General features: G+C 38.6%; 1 protein-coding gene across 1 annotated transcript; it reads right to left on the bottom strand.

Moving 5' to 3' along the window:
- Positions 1–707: 707 nt before the first annotated feature.
- Positions 708–23,954, bottom strand: MPP4 (MAGUK p55 scaffold protein 4). The gene is given in 21 exon segments (XM_005144671.3): positions 708–1,160; positions 2,558–2,692; positions 3,347–3,455; positions 5,419–5,512; positions 6,464–6,544; positions 7,820–7,990; positions 8,783–8,824; positions 10,238–10,252; positions 11,601–11,621; positions 12,334–12,372; positions 13,364–13,381; positions 14,111–14,175; positions 15,172–15,368; positions 15,800–15,871; positions 16,859–16,944; positions 18,661–18,742; positions 19,366–19,497; positions 20,035–20,115; positions 20,830–20,907; positions 21,787–21,908; positions 23,873–23,954. Coding segments are annotated over 21 exon segments (1,914 nt in total). The 3' UTR covers positions 708–968.
- Positions 23,955–25,901: the final 1,947 nt, after the last annotated feature.

Here is a 25,901-nt window from a genome sequence, read left to right on the forward strand (position 1 = left end):
GGACCAGCAGCCCAGAGCTGGCAGCAGTCTCACCCCGGTACCTCTACTTACCCCACACCATACTCTACAAGTTTACCTCTAAACAAGGTCGGACTAGAACAAGCAAGCATGGTAGTAGCTGCACTATTTAGCTTTGAATAATATTTCTCTACTTTTTCATTTGCTTTTAATATTCCCCAAGGAATATTACCAAAATAATAATATAACCAAATAATCATCTGTGTTCCTTAGAGAGCAAGACAGCCATTAAGAGATTGAGCAACTTGTTTGGCACAAGCATTGCACCATTTGATAAAGAGAACATGCCACGGTGAAGCAAACCAATAGGAAAATGAGCTTCTGGTTCTATTTCCCTCTTCAGTAAGTCCATGTTCTGTCAGCTGTCAGTATTTACTCAAGTTGATGGAGCAAAAGAAAAGACAAGCTACAGGTAGTGTGAAAATAACTGCTTTCTAGAGTTTTTTTTTTTTTGTGACCACAGGATTTGGCTCCTGTCTTAAAAAGGATAAACAACAAAACAATAATTTAATAAATAACACTCTCTGCTCCAAGACAGCATGCTAAAAAGAGTATGCTCTGGCCTGAATATTGACCAAGTATTGTTTGTCAGTAAGGCTTCCAGGACGTACGGCTATCACAATACCAGAGTGGCCATAATAAAAAGGAAAGGACATTACTGTAGCCATGTACAAGTAAATTATGCAGATACATGCAACAAAATAAATTTTTTTATTCTTATAATTGAGCACTCAATATTTCTTTTTTTGTACAAAAGTGGATGCAACTGTAACAAAAAGCTGAAGAGCTACACAGAACATAGTATGATTATATCGCCTATAGCAGCTTCTTTCCTAATCCTCTTCCAAATCCCTTGCATACAAAGATAAATTCTTGCAATCCTGACATTAGGATTATTCTTGAAGTAAAACATAAGCTGTAATCTTTCTGAAGCTGCCTGCTGCTCAGAATTAGGGTTGAGTGTTTGAGCATATCCATATTGCAGGGACCCACTGGGGCTCATCCTGTGCACGATGGACTGCAGACAGCAGTTGCTCAGATGCTTCTTGTAAATTATCATTCACAATCACTTGGTCAAAAAACTGACCAAACTGAGCTTCCATTTTCTTAGCTGAATCTTCCATCTCCTGTAAATCTTCTTCCTGCAAGACACAGAATAAGTCCATAAAACTTTTGTGTACAGTTAGTGTTGTGTAAAGAAACGTATCTGCATGGCATCTGCAGAACTATGTGAGCTATGTAAACAAAAGGTGAATAGATATTCAAGGCGAGGTTGGATGGGGCTTTGAGCAATCCAGCCTAGTGGAAGGTGCCCCTGCCCATGGTAGGGGGTTGGAAATAGATTATCTTTAAGGTCCTTTCCAACCCAAACCATTCTATGATAAAGATGGCACCAGTGTACTTCATTTAATTTACAGTTTGCTATGGTAATGTACACCTGTGCCACAGCCTGTACCAAGTCTCTGAAACAGACCTGACTACCACATCCTTCCCAAGGAGGTACCTTGTGTCTCAGAATGCTCCATTTGCCCCAAGAAGGTTATTCTATTAATGAGCACTGGCAGAGAATGTTAGGAACTTGAGAGCCAAGCCACTAACACTTGTGTTCTCATTCCACATTTTAGTTCATTTCCCTATTGTTCATGTTTCTTTGACAGAACAATCCTGATTCATTTCTATATATAGTTTATATAGAGGACTGAGGTCTCCAAAATTTTAAGATGCTAAACTTGGTTATGATTTGCATGGAAACAGCTGTGACAATACACGTTGTAAATACGAGAAACGCATTTTCTACCAGCAGGATTTGTGGGTTTTCCATAAAACTTAATATAGAACTGATACAGATAGTGTCCTTAAACATATGTAAAACAGCAATACATTCATATAACTATATGAAGATATCCAATTAAATTACTGAATGAAGTACATTCCTGGATTTGCAGTGCGAACAGTAAATGTGTGTTGACTCAAATCTTGTCACAAGACAAAACAAAAGTATACAAAATCATAGAATCAACTAGATTAGAAAAGAATTTTAAAGATCATCAAGTCCAACCATTACCCCATCACTGCCAAGACCACCATTAAAACATATGACTGAGGGCCTCATCTACACGGTTTTTGAACTCTTCCAAGGGTAGTTTGATTTTTGGCACATAGGGACTGCCTGTTCCTGCACCTAAAGGATTTAATTCAAGAATGTCCAGCCTTCCTAGACCCCTTTGTCCTTCAGTAATGTGTCCTAAGGAATTCTGCCAACCAGCATCCTAAACAAGAGAAAGTCTAGCCTCCACTTTAAAAAGATTTTGAAGCAAAATGCCTCAATCCCCCAGGTACAAATTACAACCCTTCCAATTCAAAAGCATATCTGGAGGGAGAAGAAATCCCAACAAGTAAACAGGAAAAGACAAGAATAGCTTAGATTTGATCCAAAAGACATTCTATTTTTTTTAAAGAATTATCATAGTAGACTATATTATGTTCTGAACACAGAATCCCAGAATAATAAGCAGTCCCTTTTATTCCCAAATCTCACCTTGAACTTCATGTTCACATAATAATCTGTAATGATCCTGGCATTTTTACGAGTCTGCCTCATGCAGCTTATGCTGGATGGCTTGATGAATATGATGTAGGGCTTTAATTCATGGGTTCGGGCTACTTGTATGCCCTGCAAATTAAGAGTAAAAAGAAGCTGAAGTATTTCAAGTGCATTCATCTCAGTTTCACTCCCATAAAAAGCCAGTTGTTTACAACATGCTGTTATCTCCAGACCTAGCAGTAATCTTTTTCAGGTACACCTACTTTAAAATGACCTCACTAATAATCCCTGGACCAGATGTTGTTAAGTAACTGTAGCATTCCAATCACTTAATTCTGCTCAGGAACATTATAGGAGATGCTTTCAGCTCCAGTGAGTGACTGGACATTGTCATTAACAGATCTCTACAATCAACAAAATTAGAGATTAATCTGAAATCTGGTTTTTAACTACTGGGAGTTACCTCTGGAAAAACTACACATTTAGTGCTCCATGCAGGAGGAAAGCATCTTGCTTTAAGAAGTATGAAAACTCATTTCTGTACCATTCCACCTGATAATGCAGCTGCTTAGAAACAAATGAACTATACTGATCTGCACTACTTTAGTACCCACCTCTCAAAACCCATGCAAAGAATAATCTATTACTAATAAGCACCATGTGCTGAAGTGAGAAAACAAGACAAAGCAACTAATACTGTTCCAGTAGCTCAAGAATGTACAGAGAATTATTCTTCCTCTCAGGAGACAGGAACTCTAAACTCCCTGCCCCTTTAGTACTCACTTGTGGCTCTAAATCTATGACACAGATCTTCCCTTCATCGAGGACTGTTCTCACTGCATCAATACTGGTACCATACAGGTACCCTTTGTACTCCCCATATTCCAGCATTCTGCAACAATAGTAAGAAAGAAGGAAAATGAAAGAGTGCTTTAGTCTTGAAAAGGTTCCATTTAAGTGTGAAATCTTCAGATGTAATCCAGTGATCAAGACAATGAGCATAAAACATAATAAACACTGATGAACAGCCTCTACCTTTTTGTGCCAGTGTAGCAGGGAAGAACAATCAGGATCGCTGCAGTCTGACATCTCGAAAGCATGCATTCTATAGAATTGTAGAATAGTTAGGGTTGGAAAGGACCTTAAGATCATCCAGTTCCAGCCCCCCTGCCATGGGCAGGGGCACCTCACACTAAACCATGTCACCCAAGGCTCTGTCCAACCTGGCCTTAAATACTGCCAGGGACGGAGCATTCACAACCTCCCTGGGCAACCCATTCCAGTGCCTCACCACCCTCACAGTAAAGAATTTCTTCCTTATATCCAATTTAAACTTCCCCTGTTTAAGTTTTAACCCGTTACCCCTTGTCCTATCACTACAGTCCCTAATGAAGAGTCCCTCCCCAGCATCCTTGTGGGCCCCCTTCAGATACTGGAAGGCTGCTATGAGGTCTCCACATAGCGTTCTCTTCTCCAGGCTGAAAAGCCCCAACTTTCGCAGCCTTCCATATGTCTTCATATGGGAAGTGCTCTGGTCCCATCATCATCCTTGTGACCCTCTTCTGGACTTGTTCCAACAGTTCCATGTCCTTTTTATGTTGAGGACACCAGAACCGCACACAATACTCCAAGTGAGGTCTCATGAGAGCAGAATAGAGGGGCAGGATCACCTCCTTTGACCTGCTGGTCACGCTCATCTTGATGCAGCCCAGGATACGGTTGGCTTTCTGGGCTGCAAGTGCACACTGAAGCTGGCTCATGTTCGTTTTCTCATCGACCAACAGCCCCAAGTCCTTCTCCTCAGGGCTGCTCTGAATTTCCTTATTGCCCAACCTGTAGCTGTGCCTGGGATTGCTCTGACCCAGGTGTAGGACCTTGCACTTGGCATGGTTAAACTTCATGAGGTTGGCATCAGCCCACCTCACAAGCATGTCAATGTCCCTCTGGATGGCATTCCTTCCCTCTAGTGTATCAACTGAACCACACAGCTTGGTGTCATCGGCAAACTTGCTGAAGGCGCACTCAATCCCACTGTCCATGTCACTGACAAAGATGTTGAACAAGACCGGTCCCAACACCGATGACTGAGGGACACAGCTTGTTACTGGTCTCCAGCCAGACATTGAACCATTGACCACAACTCTTTGCATGCGGCCACCCAGCCAGTTCTTTATCCACTGAGTGGTCCACCTATCAAATTGATGTCTCTCCATTTTAGAGACAAGGATGTCATGTGGGACAGAATTTCTTACTTCTTGTAAAAGAATTTACAATTTCTTACTTCTTGTTACAAATTATCTCTTTAGAGGTTGTGATTCTAATGATAAAATTCCTGTTTATATAGTACAAATAACTTCATAAATCAGAAGATCTCAAAGGCACTTTATGCAGTTTAAGGAGCATAGATGAGCTGGTCTGCCTTTGGGGACTTACTGATGCACAGAAAGGAGAAGACACTGTGAAAGTCTAGCCCTTACAGTTCAGCTGCTTCAGATGTCATCACTGCAGGGATTCTGCAATGTAGTTGTATATCAGGAGCAGGTCTGACTCAGTTTTAGAAAGCAGTCTGGGTTCCAGAAGGGTCAAACCTCATAACTTACAAGCACACCAAATGCATTCAGGACTGGAGATCCCACTTTGCTTTAGAAGGGTTCTGAGATTAATTGCAGAGGAACTTATTTGCAACTGAACAGTTTTTGAAGCAATGGTCTCTAGTAGTTTGACCTAAATTTACACCAAACATATAGTAAGTACAAGTGGAAGAGCCCAGACTTCGAACCTAACTACAAAACTGCCTTGTCCTGGATCATGTTACATTTTAAGCAACAAAAGTGTAATTCATCTTTCCTATTTACCTGTGGCTATACACCATGTTTTCAAAAGTTTCCTTTGATACATAATGATATTCACGACCATTCATTTCATAACTCTTCTGAACACGAGTTGTGTCTGAAGGGAGATAAACACACACATAAAATTAACTGCAAGTAAATTGTTGTAATTTTATAAATGAAAATGAGACAACTTTCATGATTGAGTGTAAATCCGTACTTTCATCAGTAATAAAATGGGTTGTTTACACTTCTTAATCCAGAGCAAAGGCCTTGTCTGCTCTACTGATTGCCCAGTGGCAACCTTGAAAATTAGCAGAGTACATCTGTATGTCTTGGAAGAGTGGTTTAATCCAAGTATCTGATTCAAACCAATCTAGAACTGCCTTGGAACTGATTGAACAACTGTTTTTACTCCTCTGACGTAAAACTGATTAAAGTTGATTCAGAAACATCCCACGCATCTTCCTACACTTCCACCTACCCTGTAACTAGGATCTTAAGCACAAAAGAATTACTGGCTTTTCAAACAGCTTCAGATTCATACATTTCCTGTTTGGTTATCCAAATCACAAGAACCAAATAAGCACAGGTAGACACTGTTTCAGTTATTACGTCAGAAATTAAGCTGTTTAAGTCTCATTGAGACTACAAGGCTAATAAGGAAAGCTGTAAAGCCTATTAAGCACCAGCTTCTGTTTCCTTCTTTCTCATATCTGACCGCTTAAACACTATGAACTTACAATATACCTAAGAAACACTTGTAAATCTAGGAAAAGCAAACAGCAATATTAAACAAAATCACGCATATAATTTACTGTCACATAAAACTGTAAGGATTTCAGGAGCTATAATTTGAAAATACCTATGTCTGATTTGCCAAAATAAGGACAAAGATTGTATTTTAAACTAACCCTTATAAAACAAAATTACTCTGGCTTGCAGCAGAGTTGAAAAAACAGCCATACAGCAAATGTGTATGAATACACACCAGCAAGAGAAAGATATGTGACACTGCCTAATCACATTTGAAGCAGATAGCAGGGGAAGGAGGAAGAACATTACATACGAGGTATGGCACTTGAAAACTCTCGTGGGTTACTTGCAATAAGCCTTCGCCTTAGCTCGTTCACACCAACTCCTGCAGGACCTGAAAAGTTGAAAAGCAACTGATTATTGACAGAGGCACTTTTTGCATACACCCCCCTCATTCCATAACACATTGCTTGCACACAGATGTAATGTAAATTTTCCCAAAATGTACCAGAAGTGACTGAAGTATTTTGATTGATTCAGGGTACAAATCACTTCCCAGCAGCACAGTCATACCCAGAATGCAGTTCAGCAACACTATTTTAAAGAAAAAATTATTGTCTAATATTTTCAGACTTTGAAAAGACAACAGATTTGCCTTTACCCAGTTTCCTTTATCAGGATCACTGAACACTGCAGAACAACAGCTTCCTTTCAGACACTATCACAAAGCACTACTTGAGAGCCTGCAACCCACTCAATACAATATTCCCTATAGCAATCATTATTAAAGGAATCTTTGTCGACGCAGGAGTCCCGGACAACGCAGAGACGATCAATATGATCAAATAATTGCCAAAATTTATTCAGATACAGTGCTCCTTTTATACCCTTACACCCTTATGTAACAGCCTTGGATACTGAGCTCTAATTGGTTAGTCTAGGGATTACTACCGTTTAAAAAGCTTATATTTATAACTTGTTATAATTGCAATTAAATACCTTACTCTAAAAATACAGTGGGAAACTACAACCTTGGCAGAGGTCATTCTCTGCACATTTTCAGTGGAAAATTACAGAGGCCTAACAAGACAACTGACCTTGTTTATGCCTGCCAAGAATCTTCTTACTTTACAGTAACAAGGCTCAGGGTATCGGGATTGCTCACTACATGGCCTTGGCTCTTTAAGAATTCCCACAGAATCTTTTTACCTTTTTCTACTGCCCATAACTGAGATTTTTCTAGTCTCCAATTTTAAACATTCTTCTTACCACTGCCATATTCATGCATTTAACACTGGTTGTAGAACTGCCTCCGTGTAACCATGTTTTCTAGTAAGTTACAGATTTCTGTACCAGTCCCAGCTGAATCTAAAACCAAACTATTTCCCAAATATAACCCATTATCAACCATAATTCATAACTGTATGGTTTCTTCTAAGGACTTTTGAAAACATCTCAAGCAAAGAAGATGATACATACAATAAACTCTAAAATCAATAACAGAGTCAAATTACAGATACTCATTCTTGAAATGCTGCTTTGAGAACTACCAGCACAGTCTGCAATCACTGCAATCAGCAGCAGAAACCTCAGTGGGTCAGACCATGACTGCTGGTTTCCTCCCCTCTGTTACAGGTTGTGAAATTTAGGTAAGTAATTAACCTCTTACCCACTAGTATAATTAGTCTGTTCCGGTCTGCTGGGTGCCGCTGGTACCTAACCACTTCTTCATATGGAGCTGCAAGTGCACTGTAACAGCTGCTGGGGCACCGAGTGTAACATGACTGCTGGTTGGTCCGGGACTTCCTGCGACACAGGCGCATACTTCTGCGGAAACCAGCTGTAATGGACAAAGACATCAGTCCTGGAAATACATCCAAGATGCAGGCAACTAGTTCTTCAGTCTAGAGTGTCTCTAACCTACACAACATACTGCTTTTTTGAGCTTTCTGCAGGGTGACAGTAGATTTCATTGCTGCACTTGGTATGTCAGCTTGGTAGAACTTCTAAGCATGAAAAGACAGCTGAAGAGGAGGTCAGGTCTCACTGAAAATCACTTGAAAATTAGCCCAGAATTGCAGACCCTCCACAGGATCCCCAAAACAAGCCAAAGGAGAAGTTTCTGGCCACGTAAAGCACAACAAGGGAACAGGTCAGGTCTTTTTTTGATGGTGTAGCTGGTTCACTCCCTAAAGAAAATCTGCAACATTTGTTCCAGCTTCCAGAATGAATCCAAATATTTTAAAGCCCATTATGGTTTAGGAACATTAATAGGTTTTCTGCTTCACCTCAGCATCCAACTCTGAAAAAACTCACTTTTAGATCTAGTTTTCTAATGGAAGAGCCCATAATTATTCTCAGGGACAGCATAATTAATCAAGGAAAATCTCAATAGCCAGTTAAGTTAAAATAGTGGTGGACAGGTCTTAGTAGAAAACTAACAGACAGAGAGACTTAAACAGAGAGAACAGGCATTAGTAGGAGGAAAGAGACCTCCTGAAGTTTAGAAAGCAGAGTAGAAATCAATTCAGTAAAGTTTTAGATGAAATAAAGAACAAAGCACTTAACTTCAGACAACCACTTAATCTAGGTCAAGTCCCAGACATCTTACTTATCTTTAGTCATTGCATACCAATAAAGACTCGTTGACCAAATTCACCAAATTCTTCCTCCTCTAGAATACAAAGAACAAATACCCATGAAATAGTAATAATAAAGAACAGTAAAAACTTAAGAGCTAGATGGCTAACAATCCCTGATGATCCCAAATGGAAAACAGTGTTTCAGCAAGCATATGGAAGTACCATGACTGATCGAATAAATAAAAAAAGAAATAATAAAAAAGGCACAATACTGCATAATGTAAAATATTCAAATATTTCACAGGACCAATGACCAACTCAAAGCAACAATATTTCTGCAAAACAAAAATTAAAAACTTAGAAAATCTTGATATTTTCTAAATTACATTTGAAACTCTTTTTTTGATTTTTTTTTTTAAATAGTTTTGGAGAAAAAAGACCTCCACATAATTTAAGCTTTTCAGGTGACCCCTAGCTTACAGGATTTCTTTAGTTGTAACATTACAATTACCAACAAACCAGTAGCTCAAAATCAGAAATAACTTATAACTCTTTCTGACCAATAGAATGCATCTGCTCAGATCTTTCAGGCAGAATTGAAATCTGATTTTATTATTCCTTTTTAAACTTCTTTGGATCAGTGGTATCTGAGCTCCACCACCCCAAACTAATCTCCTGCTTCCAATTCTTTTTGTCCCCATTCTCATGCTGTTCTTTGTGAAGGCTTAACCATTCAGGTGAGCATTCTAAATCTCTACATGTATATTTTTTAAAAAGTAGATCTCTCTTAGAAGGCTCAAAAATACAAATTTCACAATAAATCAATGATTTAAGAGTCAAACTAATCTATAGTGACAATTGGTCACAAATAAGTACAGAAAAAAAACTGGTATCAGCAGTGTTTAGATTTCAAACGGAATTCCTATTTTTTGCCTAATCATGCATGGAATTATCCAAGCTGTTTATTCCATTTAGGGCTTGTTAAAGCAATAAGATACAGAAGACATAGACACAGCTTTAAAGGTAGTAATTGTTCCAAGGCAGGAACATTAATTTGCAAAATAGGAAGTGTTTCATCTTTTAGCACCAGATTATTTGGTTGATAGTTATCCATAGAGCATGCAAATATTAAAATCAGATATATCTTAGTTACTCTTCTTTCACATCTTTACACTCTTTGCTACTTGCACCTTTAAAAATGCAGTTTTATTCCTATATTTCTACATGTACTAACAACTTGTTTATGACTGTAGGAAGAGTACTTGGCAGAACACTGCTTGTTCAGGGCAGAGTTCAGAGTACTGTGCAGCTGACATATGCCTGCATTATTTCTATTTTCAGGTCTTCTGAGCCACCATTCCAACTCTGAGCATTTTTGCTTTATCTACTCTCTGTTCTATGGCATGGAGTGCAGTATGGAAGCCTGCAGAGAACAAGCAATAAGCACAGATAAATTATAAGAGATTACTGCTTACAGAAGACAGGGAGAGAAAAGTTACTATTACCTTCTTTAAGCTCCTCTGCACATTGAAATAGAGACCGACATAAACCAATTAGTTTTGAGAAGACACTCAATACAAAGATTTAAAAAAAAAATAAAATATCAACCAGCATCATCCAAGGTATTTAGGAAATTTAGGAACCAGGTACTGTAAGCTTTAAATCTAAAATATGCCTGATAGAGCATGAATTCTCAGTTTCCAAAGAAGAGACTCAGCTACAGTATCTATGTCAGTATTGTACTTGCAAAATACATCACACAGATATTCAACTAATGCTTAAAGCAAAATATAGGTGAGCAAACATTTGCACCTTTGTTCCTCTGACTGACTGGATACACAGAGAGCTGACTCAGCACTGAGGAGTGAATAGGAGTTGCAAGAGTAATCCAGAAGTGCAGTTATCAGAAACATTCTAGCCTGTAAATAAAAGGCTGCCCTCTATACCTGCTGATTTTCTTAAAAGCTTTCGACATTGCTTGAGAGGTGGAAGAGAACCAGCCACATGTGGTAAGAGGAGAAGATCTGACTGGCAAGTAGGAACCTTGTGGAGAAGAGCAAGTGTAAGGTGGAATGACATTTTCTCCACAGGGTACCAAATATCTCAAACAGGAAGTTTAGCAGTAGTAGATTTAGCTTAGTGAGGAAATTATTTATTTTAGAATACTTTATTTTTGCAGAACTCTGTATATGCTGTAAACAGGTAGCTGTACCCTAAAAAAAAAACCAAAACCAAAAAGAACAACCAAACACCTTCCCCCCCCCACACACACAAACCAACCACATTTGGTTTTTAACCAAACAGCTTGGTTAAAACAAAAAAAGGCACTGATTGTATGGCATATATGAATCATTCCTCCTATAAAAGCATTTCTCTTTCTTGTATGCCAGTTGTGCACAAAATCAGGAGTCCAGAACAGCTGTCCTCTTTATCTTAGGGTAATGGAGACCTGAATCCTCAGTGCCTGTAGGAGTTGATGTCGTAATCCAATTACCTGCTGACATCAGTGCAGCTCCTGCTGTCACAGCTTGCATGAGTACAACTGATCAGGATTTGATAAACAGATCTGATACTGATGCATGAGAAGAAACACTCTCTTATGGGTAACAAGACAAAAACTTTATTACTTAAAATAATCAGAGAGCATGAGGATAATTTAAAATAATTTAAATTTATAAATAATTTAAAATAAATTAAAACCCAGGACAGCAACAAAATTTTATACAATGGCTTTGCAAGTCAGAATGGCTTCTAAAGCAAAAATGGAATTTGTTTTCTGTCACCTGCTTGTTTTTAAGATACTTGTCTGTGGGCACCCTTCTCACAGAACAATAGCAAGGAAGCTGGAGGTGAGTCAGAGGCACTTACCAGACTCAAAAGTTTCTTCATCTTGTTTAGTAATCCAGATTGCAAAGATAATAAAATAAACAAAATTTAGTTCTGTCTTAATATAGAGTTTCAGAATAAAATTAAATTTCCAGCTCCTATCACAGTCTCATACATATTTTTTCTGTTTCCTCTACACTGAGGTAGCAAAACACAGCTTACCATACTTGAATTAACTGTCTGGTCTCTCTCCACCCAGTCCTACAGTATCACATCCCTCCATGAGAGCTTTCTGAATTACCTCAGGGTAAGGAAGAATGAGCTCTGCTGCTTTAGGGAGCAAGCCAAGCTAACAGTCATCATGTATTCTATTTACACATAAAATCCTTGCTCAGAAAAAAAAAGTGTCCCAACATCAGTTTCTTGACAATTGAGTGGGCTCTCCAAGACCACAATCATCTGTGGCAAAAACTGCAGAAACATTACAGCCACGATCCAAAACCTGAATCAGAGAGGTCAGACCTCATTCAAGGAGATATTTTTTGGGGTGATCCTTCTTTTAGCACAGCATTTTGCTATAAGGACTGTACATTAGAACTGCAAATAGCTCATTTTAATACACTAATATAGGATGAGGTTTCAGGATAAGAAAAAAAGCATTTTCTACCAGTAAATTCACTAAGAGAATGAGTGTTTTTATTAGGGAAACAAAATGAGGCTTTAACTAGCTACTATCTCAAAGCAAATTAGAATAATCTCAAGTGAATTCAGTTACCTGTTTCCACACACTTCTCATCAATCTGCATGTCATCCTCTACAACACAAGGAAAAAAATCATCTGAATCAGAAAAACACTAGGGAGGAATAAAAAACTCTACAGGTCTTACAAGACTGAACTCAGACATCAGAAAGAAAATACTTGAAACTCAGATCACCTTTAGACTCCTTTGAGTATTTTTAGTGTTAACTCCAACTTACTGATGTGCAAAAGGATCTTCTAAAACTAGGGCTCTGAAGGGCTTGCAGCAGAGAGGCAAACATGTCTAGCTGGAATTCTTCCTTTGAAGTAATAAAAGGTTTAACATGGCTATTGTTGTTTACCCTGTAAATATCTATTTATTAAGCATTATGTCAGAATACAATTTTCCACTCCCTTCCTTCTCTCCTGTAGCTTTAAAAAGCACGTATCTTTCCAGTCTGCTTCACTCAAGGAAGGATTTTTTTTGTTGTTTTTATCATGATTTTTACAAGGAAGAAAAGGAAAAGATTGATTCAGCTCTTTCTCCATCCCCAAATCACATCAATTCACATCCCTGAAATGCAGTCTCATGGGCGTCTCATGGGCTCATAATACTGCACTGTTTGGGTGTTCTGTTCTTGTGTGCCCCTCCAGATAGGCCCAAATAGAAGCTGTTTTACAGGTCAACTGTCAACTGTATTCTGCCCATATGTATCCTTTAAAGAAAAACTCTCTCAGAACTGCTCAGGTCTGCTGCTGAAGACGAGAGGGAGAGGGGAGAGGAGAAAGGGAGAGGGAAAGAGAGAGAGGAAATGTAGTCTTTGCTTCCTCTGAGCAACCCATCCAAACTCCCAGCTCCCTACCAGATAATGCACAGCTTAAGTTTCCACTTTAAGACAGCATAAGCTTCTACTATTTCAAGTGTAAAAAGGCCAAGAAGTTGTATTTCATTTGCATGTACTGCCTCGTTTCTGAGAACTTTTGAAGAAGCCTGTAAACCATGTGCCATATTGATTCCAGGTACAGGAATGCAGTGCTGTCCCAGACAGCACTGATGATTTCCTACCTTCTTCCACAGTGCTTACTGCCCACAGCATATCCATTGAAGCAGTTAAATGCAATAAAATTACAGTGAAAGAGAGACCCAGCTCTAATGAACAAAGCAATCAGTGCAAGAAGAATCCTAGGCAATGAAAAACACTCCATCTGGGAGTTACCACAAGAGAATTAATCTTATACTATTATAAAGAACCATAGAACAAAATGGGGAGAGAGAAAACAGGAGGAACATTGTTATTCTGGCAATAATTTGGCATGTTTACAGAAAGTTATAGTTGGCAGAGGATAGTGTTTCTGCACTGTAGCATGAATAAACTCATGGGCACCAGAGCTTATTTTACACCTCAAGGAAAAGAGTTCTATCTTTCTCTCAGTAGTTCTGGTAACAAACATTCTAAACATTGCATGGCACCTTCCAGTGAAGAAATTTTAACGTGTCCCTGGAAAGCCAGGCCAGTACACATCACCTCAAGATTCACGTTCAGTTCTGAGAGAACTGTCTCTCTTAGAGAGCACTTCTCTCAGTCAGATCCCAAGTACACTGGGCACAACAACCTCCACCATCAGTACTTCAGGTGCAACTACCATTAAGTATTCATTTTCCTGGAGATAGTTAACACACTTCTGAGGTGACAACACAGCTCCAGAAACAATATCTTTGAATTAAACTGGGTTGTATGAGCTTCTATTTCAGTATCCCTGGAAATAAATACTTTTATTTCCTACTCTAGCATTCAAGTAACAAGTCACTCACACATTGATGATTTGAGACAGAGATGGGGCTGGAAAGGCTGAGACCACCAGAATTCTCGTTGCTTCCTGCATAGAAATAACTTATCGCAGTTAAAGAAACAAAACAGTCCACAAGCATATTATGCTTCCTTCAAATTCACTGCTTAAAGATCAATCAATACTGAGCTGACAGAAGACAACAAGAATGGAAATATTATCAGTGGTTTAGCCCACTGCAAAGCCCTGAAAGAAAGTCAGTATGCTACCAGAATTATTTAAAGGCAATTTCCAAATCAACAGCCCAGAAGTATTTAGAATATCCTGAGTTTATATATAAGGACAGGAAGATAAACCATACTGTGGTCCAGACTCCTGGAAGTAGAAGAGTGTGCTACTGCTATGGACAGTAGCATTACCGCCTCTGTTACCACACAGAGCCTCTTGCAGCCTCAATCACAACCTAATTTCATTTCAGCTTTCATTATATGGACCACAGCTAGGTTTACTTATAATACAAAAAGAAGCTTATAATCTACAATTGCATGGCTTTGTATTTTCCTTCGGACAGACAGGACATATGGTTAGAGTATCATACTGAAAGTATGTTACAGCAGCTTAGGTACTCTAGTTCAGAAAGCATGTCATATAAAAATAATGGTCTCTCTATGCAGAAAATAATAGTCAAGGGACCCCTATTCTTCCTTGAGCATATTTCTTTTGTGTGTTCAGTGGGCTTGTTTTCAGGTTCCCTCACCCCCTTCCCCCCTTATTTTAATTGAGTCCACTAAGTTTTGACCAAAGCTGCTACACTTCCATTAGATGTCTTAGCAACTAGCATAGAGATGAGGTAACTGCTGTGAGCTTCTTAGGCATCAGTTCAAGATAAGGTGCTTTCAAAAGCTTGTTCTCACATAGATACTCTTAAAGGAAGGAGAGCAAGAAGTCAGAGAAGAGGAAGAGGAAATATGTGTCAGATATCAGTGAATCATACTGCTAAATAACTTACAAAAAACTTTCAGTAGCAAAGTCTGAATACCAGGCTAATTTTTAAACTGGGACTCAGAAAAATTACAACTTCTTTACCTTTTAAGAAGATGATTTGAGGGTATAAGTCCAGCACAGGCACTGAGATCTGAAACTTTCCTGGCTTGCCACCAGAAAACATCATTCTGGTCCACAATCTGAAGTATTTCACCCTTCTTAAATGGCAAACCTGCATCAGCACATGGTATGGCAGGATCTTGCAAGGGCCAGTAATCTGCCATTGCTCGCACATAGAGCTGGTAAAGAAATTATACAAGAATGAGTGGAAGCCTCATTTAGAACAGATAGAACATGAGCTTTATAATCACAGTATCAGATATTGACATGTCAATTCACGATTATTCATGTTTTAAAAAACAGATTAAACCCCAAACCTTGCCTGTTCATTAAAGGAGAAAAAATTCTCATACATTGTGAAAAGAATTTACATTTAACCTGTAAATCACACTGAAAATGGCTTCATGACCTTTAATACAACTACATTTCAGCTTACTATCTTTACTTTTTCAGCAACAGCACATTGATGCCAGCTGAGAGGTTACCATCAAGGCAAGTAACACTTCAAAGACGGCAGTAAACGTCTACTCAACACCATTGCTTTGTATCACATCATTAGACATTACTGGGGTAACTGCAGTAACAACCTGGAAAAAAGAATGTCTCTTACTGTTGTTTGGTTGCTGACGGGCCGGTCAGAAACAGGAATTAATTTGAACATAATTGTCCCCTGAGACAAGGCCTAAATGATTAGAAAAGGAGTAAAACATGACTAGTATTCAGTACAAATAACCAAACATTGGCAACATGAGCTTAACACAGCATGGCTTTGTAGTTACTATAACGTCCATATTACAAATAGAATTTAGGTAGACAGAGTCTATGTGACAACACTGTTTTTTCAAAGGAAACTCAATAATGACACTTCAGTATCTCACTAAATATTTTTAATTCAATGAGATATATTTTTATTATAAATAATTTAATATTAATCTAAATGTCAATTCATATTAAATTTTTCTACTGAAATCTAATTTAAATTAGCAGTAGGATCTGATTAGACAATTGATGTAAAGGGGGGGAAAGAAAAAAGTTAAATATTCCAGTAGAGTTTGTATTTCTTATGCCTGGAAATAGTACAACCAAGGAAAGAACACATAGATTTGATAATGATTACATAGAGCAATACCTTACTGACTGGCACTAACACTTCACAGTGAAAAGCCCTCAATGGTCATGAGCAAAATGATCAGTAACAGTGACAGCTCAACAGACTTCATGTGACTTTTGACAACAGTAATTACCACTGCCCTTTTTTTGCAATGTAAGTGATGTAGCTTGCAAGCTCATTTACTCTGTTTCAGTGCATTTTATAATGTGGACTCTTATAAGAGCAGCACCTTTCCACTACTTTCTTGTGAAATATTAAGTGGGTGGAGCTTCTAGAAAAAAATATGAATCAGTGAAGTCTGAATAAATCGGTATTTTTCCCAGAAGCTGCAGGGAGAATGGTCACATTCACAAACCAAAACAAGGGTTAGATATAAATCTGGTGTCCTGTATTCTAATTCTAATAAGTAGTTGTGAACTTTGTCCACAGTAAGGAAACAATCTGAATTTTCTGTTACAAATTTCAGACTTTCTCCTCTAAGAGCACATGTGTGCAAAAGAAACAGCATACAGTTAAGGTACAAAGTAGAAAAAAAAGATTCCAAAAAAGATTCAATACCAGAATATTGATAACTTGCTCAGGCTCAAGTCCCTCAACAGGAACTCCGTTTACTTCCACCAGTTTGTCTCCAGCATACAGCAACCCTACAGTGAAAACAAGGATGAAAGCAGCAGCAGTTTTATCACAGCATGGATTATCTTGGGTAGGCACAGCAGGAACAAACAGATGTACCACAGGTTTGGAAGTCAGCATTATAAGTTCCTGTACACCAGGTAGGCAGGAAGGTATTCTGGATTTAAGCTACATTGTCCCTGGATAGGACTGCAGGCTCCTGTGGGTCGTAAGGAGCTTGCATGCTTCAGTTTTCTTATTTCCTTCCACCTCTCTCATACAACATGTTTACAACCTATGGATAAACTGCCTCAAAAGTAGCATCAACATTTTAGTATACCTCAATTTTCCAAAGTAACCTCTAGACCTATTCCAGCTACCCCCATTATATTGACTATAAGACTTGGAATCAGACCCTTAAAATTTCTAGGTGCACTGGGAAGCTTCAGGACTCCTCTCTGCCCTCCCCAAAGTCTTCACAACATTATTTACTTTTATATTTACCTTCAGCTCAATTAAAACATTAATCAAACTAGGAACTCAAATCAGCTATTGCTTAGGCAATAGCTAAAAAGAGCTATTTTAGAATGATTATAGTTCAATTTTACTTCTGGTGTTTTACATTTTAGTTACATAAAATTTCCCAAGGAACATAGAACACATTCAAATCTAGGATGACAAAGTAGTAACACTTCCAAGGAAACTGCTTGAGAGATTGCTTAGCAACTAATACTGCCAAAGTATTTAGTAGACTAGTGCCAAAAGTATTACTATGTATTCCTTAAGGCCCATTATCTTACAGAATCACAGACTACTCATGTTTTCCATTTATCCATTAGGGAATGAGCTGCTGGTTTGAGCAGTAGCAGTCATTTTTCTCCTTCTTGGTAGCTGGTGCAGTGCTGTGTTTTGACTTTCGGGCTGAGAACAGTTGCTGATAGCAAGTATGTTTTGAATTACTGCTCAAATGTTTGGTTTTGTCCAAGGCCTTTTCTGAGCCTCATGCTCTGCCAGGGAGGAGGGGAAGCCGGGAGGAAGCAGAGACAGGACACCTGACCCAGGCTAGCCAAAGAGGTATTCCATACCATAGCACGTCATACCCAGGATGTAACTGGGAGAGACCCGGAAGGGCTGGAGCTCTGGGGGATGGAGGAGGTATCGCTCGGTGCTCAGTTGGGCAGGGTGGGGTGAGTTATGGGTCGGTGGCTGGTGAGGTGTTGTATTCTCTTCACTTGTTATTGGCTTTATCATCATTATTTGTAGTAGAAATGGCAGTAGTGATTTGTGTTATACCTTAGCTATTAAACCGTTCTTATCTCAATCCGTGGGGGCTACATTCTTTGGATTCTCCTTCCTAACTCTCCAGGAGCTGGGGGAGCGAAGGGGGGGAGTGAAGGGGGGGAGTGAATGAATGAGCTGTGTGTGGACTTGATTTAAACCACGACAATACTACACTGCAACTGGGGATATTCCTGATCAGTCTCTGGACTGATGTATCCAGCTACTGGTGCCAAGAATACACAATGAAACTGGATTCATACTTCAACTTAGTCTCAAGAATAACACATTCATATGAAAATTAATGAATGAAGCAAAGTTGCTGCAGCGTGTCATTATTTACAGTGCTGTCCAATGTACACATCTTGCTCTATAATGCAAAGCTAATTACAGAAGCTAAGCTATTATCTTACTTCAAAGATCTTATTTCAAGTTAAACTGTTTGTATCACTGTTTCAAATTACACATACCACTTCTGTCTGCTAGCCCACCGTGGATCACACGGGCAACTGTTATGTCCCCTGTTATCTCATGGCGTTTTATGGTGGCACCCTGGCAAATAAAAAACAAGAAAAAAAAGCACTCATCACTGAAGAACCCCAGTAAGCTTCCTTTCACATCACAAGTTTAATCTTTGCAATGACAAAAAGGCACTAAAAGATATAGCCTCCTTAATAGCACACAGATCTAGTGACAATGTATCATTATTAGCACTAAGTCTTTCAACATCTTCAACTTTCATCATAATAAGATGGCCACATTGACTGTAAGAAACCTTTTCTATCTCAAATGTTACAGCAAACTTTTCCTAAAACAGATTAAGCTATGCAATGTTTTGCGCTTAGAAACACCAATGATTTCTACAGCACCTTTCAGAGTCTTTCTTCCCTCTCTATTTTGGCCAAGGGAATAGCTCTTAATCTAATTTGCATTTTCATTATATGAGACAAACATCTGCCAAATGTTCAAGTGTTGAGTAGACAAGGCACTGAGCGGGGCTAGATGATCTCCTAAGGTCCTTTCTAACCTCAATGATTCTTGTGATTCTGTAAGAACTGGACAAGAGCGCACACAACCTCTGTGACATTCTTGGAAAGAAACCAATGTGCGTGTGATCCATTCTAAGTGCTTGTGTGAGTTTAAATAATTTGTCAGACATCAGAAGGCTCCCTCACCAGAGGCTGGTTGTTCTTCACTAAGCAGACAATCCGCATGGCTTCCTCATTGTCAGGTATGTTGTCTGGCAGTGGTGGAAGGGTTGGTTCAAAATCTTTCTGGGCTACAGTATCATGAGCAGATAGCAAGGCCTGTGACAAAACCAAACCAAGCAACCAATAAACCCATAAGCAAAGATCATAAAATAGAACAGCTTTAAACAGTAACTGGTCAGAAAACGGAGATCGGTAAGTAAGTTCCTATGTGAACACAGATCTCTTTCACATGTTGTCATTTTCTTTCAAACTGTTCTTAAAAGAACCATTCCTCTCTGCTTCTCCTGGAAAAACTTATAGAAGATTAAATGTTTCTGTTTGGAGCTCTAGGGTAAAGAATGCAGGTTTTGCAATTAAATGGAAAATTTAGTTTTGTATGTCTGCATCAACCGCTTGGAATTTAACTGTGCAAAGAAGCATCTCTCTAAAACATAGCCTTTAAATAAATTGCAACCCACTGCAGTTATTTCAGATACAGAGTCCACATCTGATTTCACAAGTAGGTTAGTTCATGAGTAGAAAACTATACGTCTTCTGGCTCCTGTGTTGATTCTGGTGAACAGCTGGCCATCTGTTTCCATTCCCACAGCAGGCAGCTCTGGAAGCAAACTTCTTTGCATATGCAGGACTTGCCTTTAAGTGTGGAGCACGCAGCAGTCGCCTTAGCTCTTTGATCTCAGCAGACTGAGGGGCTTCACGCAGTAGCTCTACCACCTGATAAATGTAAGAGAACACACAGAGACTGGTTCTGGAGAATGATTAATTTAGAAAGATATAAACTGACTTTGGAAGAAAATGTATGAGGAGAATGCTAAGCCCCCCAGGCTAAGTGACTCTGAGCATATCCATACAGTTTGCTTAGAATTGGACAATACAGTAACAGCTGCACAACACTCCTTCTTGCACACAGGCTTAATTTAGTTCAGGCACTGTGTCATGCACTCTAATTGATTTTTTTTTTCTCCCATACCTCAATCGATTTCATCACTGGTGTCAGTTTCTCTACTTGGTCATTAACTTTCCCACTAATACAGAAATTTAAGAATTAATCAGCTATTATGATAAGAAAAAAATAAAAAAAACTTTTCAAAATCCTCATGTCAAACTGCTTGATTGTAGCCATAACACTGAACCACACAGGTACATAGCAATTCAAATACATAGGCAGTGGTTAAAACAATTGATGTGTTCACCACACTGGCAGGGTTCATGCAGTGCAAGCATGGGTGTACACATTTCTCATCCCCTCTTCTCAGCACAGTAAGAGTTACTGGTAGATTGACACATGTGCAAAGAGGGAATCTTTCAAGTTTATATCATGCACTCAGACCTGAGAAAACCACAAATGCCAGAATACTTTTTTGCAGCTAATCTGACTAATTTGATATGAGTTAAGTAAAGCAATATGCTCTGTATGCACCATCTTACCTCACGATTCAATGCGCGTGCCTGCAGCGTGACAGGAACTGGTCTTTTTCCAAGATACTGTTGGAGGCATTCATAAATCTATTGTATGCCATGACAGACAAGACAATGTAATGATGATATGAGATCTTCACAGTATTATATAGAAAAATACAACATACACCTATTTCTAGGAATTTCCCAGTCCAAAGAGCTTGCATCTTAACCCTCAACATCCAGTGTGTCTGGAGTTGAGCCTGTAATTCATTGTCTTTCTATATTATTCCCCAGCTAGCCAGTTATGTTGGAGCTTTGAATTTTCCAACGAGAAAAGCTCATTACATGACCACAGCACAATAGCATTATTTCTGTAGCTTGCTCCCTCTAGTTGCAAGCATGGTTAACAAAGTAAATTTAAACTAAATAAATGGCTGTATTTAAAATGGCCTCATGGAATTTCGTATCCACTGCAAGTTTTAGTTCTTTAAAATGTAAAAATTTTCAAAATCCTTGTTACAGAAAAAGCAGAACTTGGGCAGAATTTGTCTTAGGGACACGATTCTGCTTCATAGACATAATAGAGTTTTGGCTGATGTTTGTAACCACATAAAATCTTAACTATACCTCAGAGTGAGCAAAGGGCAAAAATATAATTTCACAAGCATGCATGCCAACAAGTGGGATGTACAGCCATACAAAGATATAAGAAAGGACAGCTGAGCAGTGCTTCCCTGGCCCCAGTACGGACACATAAAGTGGAAGAGCTTGAATGCCCAGGACATTATGAAAGAGAATATTCTTTTTTTCTTTAAAGCAAAAGTGGTTTTGTTCACCTTGACTGCTGATGTTAGGACCAACGTTAGGACTACCTGCACTTAGCGTAACCAAATATTTATTGTCCTGATATGGCAAAATAAAGTAACTATGCCCAGAGATTGTTCTCTAGGAAGCCTTTGCCTTCACAGCTGAAGAGTACTTTACCTTTAAAAGTGCTTGCAGCCAGCGAGATCTGAGCAGGTCATATAACATGCCAACGCCATTGACATCTCTTTTACAGAGCAAACTCAGTTCTTGTAGCACTAGAGTCAGAACATGAGATACACCTGAGCCCAAGAAACAGAAAAGCGCAAGACACTTCAGTGCAAAGAGAAGACCAACCAAAGCCACACAGTGACCAGGCCTTTGAAAAGCACCTTTCCTCAGTGTGTATCTCCAAGAAATTCACTGGTTTGTCTCGCTTGTTTCCTGCTATCAACTCTATTACATAGTTTTATTATTTTATTAACCAGCAGGGTTAGGTCCATACTAGCAATTCTTAACTGACCTGTGAGAAAAAACACACAGGGAATCTCACATATATCAGTCTGAGTTCAAGACTGTACCTCATACTGAGAAGAGGTAAACATAAAAAGTTGCCTGTCCATTTTATAGGCTTTTCTACTGGGTGATTGACTCTTTGGGCCAGGGACCCTCTGTTTTTCCACTCTTGGAAAATGCAGACAGTTTGTAGAATGTCACTAATGAGGATACAAATTCCATCCAAATACATATCATTGTCACAGACACCCACAACACATCCCAAGAAAGGGCAAGAACCCTTCTCGTGATTAGGAGTAGCACTTGATCTGTTAGGAACAGTATTCTAATACAGCGGAAAATCAAAAAAAGCCAGTGTCTTCCTAAAAATCTCAAAGAGGCAGAAGCTAAGAGGCGATAAATAGGTAATACGTAACAGCCAGGCCTAGGTACAAACTAGGTACATTTCTGATATGTGACACTTCCCCAGAAACAATGCTTACAACAGCAGTGATACAACACCCTACCAAATTCTAGAAGTCTGATATATCGAGCTATAAGGGTTCTTAAAGAGACCGCAGGAGTTGGATGCCTGACTCCCAAATGCATGTCAATGGAAAGCAAGTTCTCGGCTCTTGTGTATTTTGCTAAGCATAAGCTGTCTCTCTGCTTTTTAGTGCCAAAGTAATCATACAATACCAGTGTAACTGGAGACTTGATATTTGTTTGCTACGTTAAAGTTGTCATGTTTCAATGAGTAATACTGTAATACAAAAAAATATGTTGGCATAAAACCAAGACCAGGAGCTTCTAAAGGTACATCAGCCAAAGGCAAAATAATAATTTCCTAAAGCTCATCCCAGCAGGCCCAGGATAGCTGAGTACTCTCCACTGCAAACAGTATCAGCTGCTGTCATCTAGTTGCTACAGCTAACCTAAACATCAAAGCCCTTTTTATTTCTCTACTGAGCACAATTTTTATAGCCATTGACTGTTGACTGTATCAGCTCTAGACCTTGATGTTACCAATACTCATGTGAGATCTATCTTCAACTTTAATTTCACTGAGGTATTTTCCTTCTGCATGAATTTATACAGGTATTTGCCTGCTAAGTTTCTGCAGATGGGACTTTCACCTCAATCATCAGGCAGACCTATCCAGACTGAAAAAGCCTGGAAATACACCTCATTATCAGGAGCCATCTGTTTCTGGAAAGCAGACATCTAAGCAGTTATAAAAATCAAGCTCTGTGAACCCTGATTGTGTGCTCCACAGGGAAATACCTCCCAAAGCAGTTTTCTTAAAAGGATTCTTTTCTCCAGGAACCACCTACCTTTAGTGGAGACACTTAAAATATTTACCTTATTACTGGTTGCCTCTTTTTGAAATGACTTGTATTAACTATCCCCTCAAATGCTATTCCTACATCAAGCTGGGCTCAAGTAGACCAAGATGTTAGAGACAAAAGCACAGAAAAAATCCTTCAGGAAAAAAGACCCCTCTTGCTATTATGAGTCATTCTTGATAGAGCTGCAGAGACCCTTGACTTTGTAAGCCAGAAACAAATGCCAGGTATCCTCTCCTGACACTCTCCAGATTAACTACATACACCACCACTAAACATCAAGAATAATTACAATTATGAAGTAGTAATACTTCCAGACATGTTCATCTCTCTCATGACTTAATGGAAGAAGAGTTAGAGACCAAGGAATAGAACTTTTTGTCATTTATCTTTCTCTTTGAAAGAGATGCAGAAGTTATGAGTACCGTTATCTTCACTGCAGACTGTTGGCACCTCCATCTTTTCCTTTATTCAAGGAGATTCCACCCACTTCTTTGAGTACTGCATTCACACGAAGCAGGATTCACAAAGATAGATGCTGAACTAGAGAAAAGAGTACACTCATATCAGAATTCTGTCAGTTATTTTAGATTGATAAGAAAGCAGAATTTAAAAGAAGGGGGGCAATCACTCGTTGAAGTGCTCAACAGGTTGCAAGCATGAATTAGATGCACGAGTCCCACCTGTACCTTCAGTTACTGACCAGCATCCAAAATGCAGACAAACTTCAGTCGCAACACATTTTATTTCCTTCATGGAATTGTCATTAGGTTGCTTCATTAAGCAATCTAAAATAACATCTTCTGTTCCAGCTTTTTAAGTGCACTACCATGGAAAGTTGTAATATTTTAGACTTTTAAAGCCTCTTTTACATCAATGTAGCCTGGAAAATAAAACTTGAGAACACACTACATTTAATTCTTCTTGTTATTGACACTATTAAAGACTCTGGAGTTTCTACTGAATTGTCATTGAGCAAAGACATGATTTTGCAAAAAAAATAGGAATCCCCATTTCTATCACTGTTGGGTATTAGGGTCTTTGAAGGATTTGTTCCACAAAGATTTCCTCCCAGTGAATTAAAACACAAAACCCAAAACACAAATAAAACTCTAGACACCTTAGCTTACTGGTATCATCATCTCAGGCAACTTATAGTTGGTTGCTGCTTTTAGAGATGGAGTTAAAGAAGCTATTTGTTAATTTAATACAACCCTCTTAAATTTTCTGTCACTGTAAAGAACAGTGTATACTACATTATTTTGGTCTTTAAATTTTAAAATAGGAATTTTTAAGTGAAACAGGAAGCCAACACTTAGGCTAACTAATGTGTAGCCATTTTGCACTGAACTTCTTGCATGTAAAAAATAAGCTTTTTAAATTTTCTTCCACATTTCTTCCCTCCCTTAAAATTCTGTGAGAACGTATCACTAACCCACAATGTTCCCTCACACTAAAAATGGGGGAAGCTCTCCAATCTGCTGTTAAAAGGAAACAACACAGTACAAGATGACTTCAGAAAATCCTCAGGACTCTTCTTGGCAAACAAGTACAGAAATTTCCCAGGGAACACTGTAAGCCGCATTTAAATCCCAAAGCATCAGGAATCTGTACATCAAAACTGAATTACTCCAGCATCTTCACAACATCCTAGTTGATCTAATTTCAAATCACAGTTGATAAAGGTTGGAAGATATTGTCATGACTTACCACTATTGTAAGATGATTCTTAATGAGTTAAGTATTTAAACTGGTCAAAAGATCATCAAGAGATGATTCAGAGTACAAGTTAAAAACTAATAACATCAGGTATCTGAGCATCTCAGCCAACAGCAAACCACAGTGTGTCACTGTATGCACAATGAATGTCTTATCAAATTCTGTTAAATAGAGAGTAGTTTATGTCCTGGATTAGTAAAGCAAAAAGGCAGCCATTTTCATCTAGATTGTTCCGTGTTCAGAAAACATCAAAGGTACGAGCAGGAAAAGTATTATCTTGATCTGCTTATAAAAGCAGGAGGCATTACTGTCACTTTTACTGAACTACTTAATACTTATTTTTAGAACATGCTTCCTGTGTTAAATAATAAAACTGCTTTCAAAAGGCAACAGAAATTAAGGGAGGGGAAAAACCCTCCAGAAGCTATGAAATAATGGTTCAAACATTGTTACTGAGTTTTGATAATTCATCTCAAGCTACCTCTATAGGTTACTCACTGATGTATCTTGCTTGAAATTCTAATCTAAAGATTGCTTTTAAAATTATTATTTCCTCTTTCAAAGACTATCAGAAATACAGTTTGATCCTCCCCCAATACCCAGTGCTGTAGGGTTTTGAGTTGCAGTTGTTTTGTGGATTTTGTCTTTCAATAGTTCGAGTTCTTTTCCTTTAAGAGTTTGCCTTCCCCTTTGTTAAGCTTCGTTGATCTGCCTAATGATGGATTTAACAAAGCA

Source organism: Melopsittacus undulatus, chromosome 8 (genome assembly GCF_012275295.1).
Source record: "Melopsittacus undulatus isolate bMelUnd1 chromosome 8, bMelUnd1.mat.Z, whole genome shotgun sequence".
In the NCBI taxonomy this organism is placed as follows: domain Eukaryota; kingdom Metazoa; phylum Chordata; class Aves; order Psittaciformes; family Psittaculidae; genus Melopsittacus; species Melopsittacus undulatus.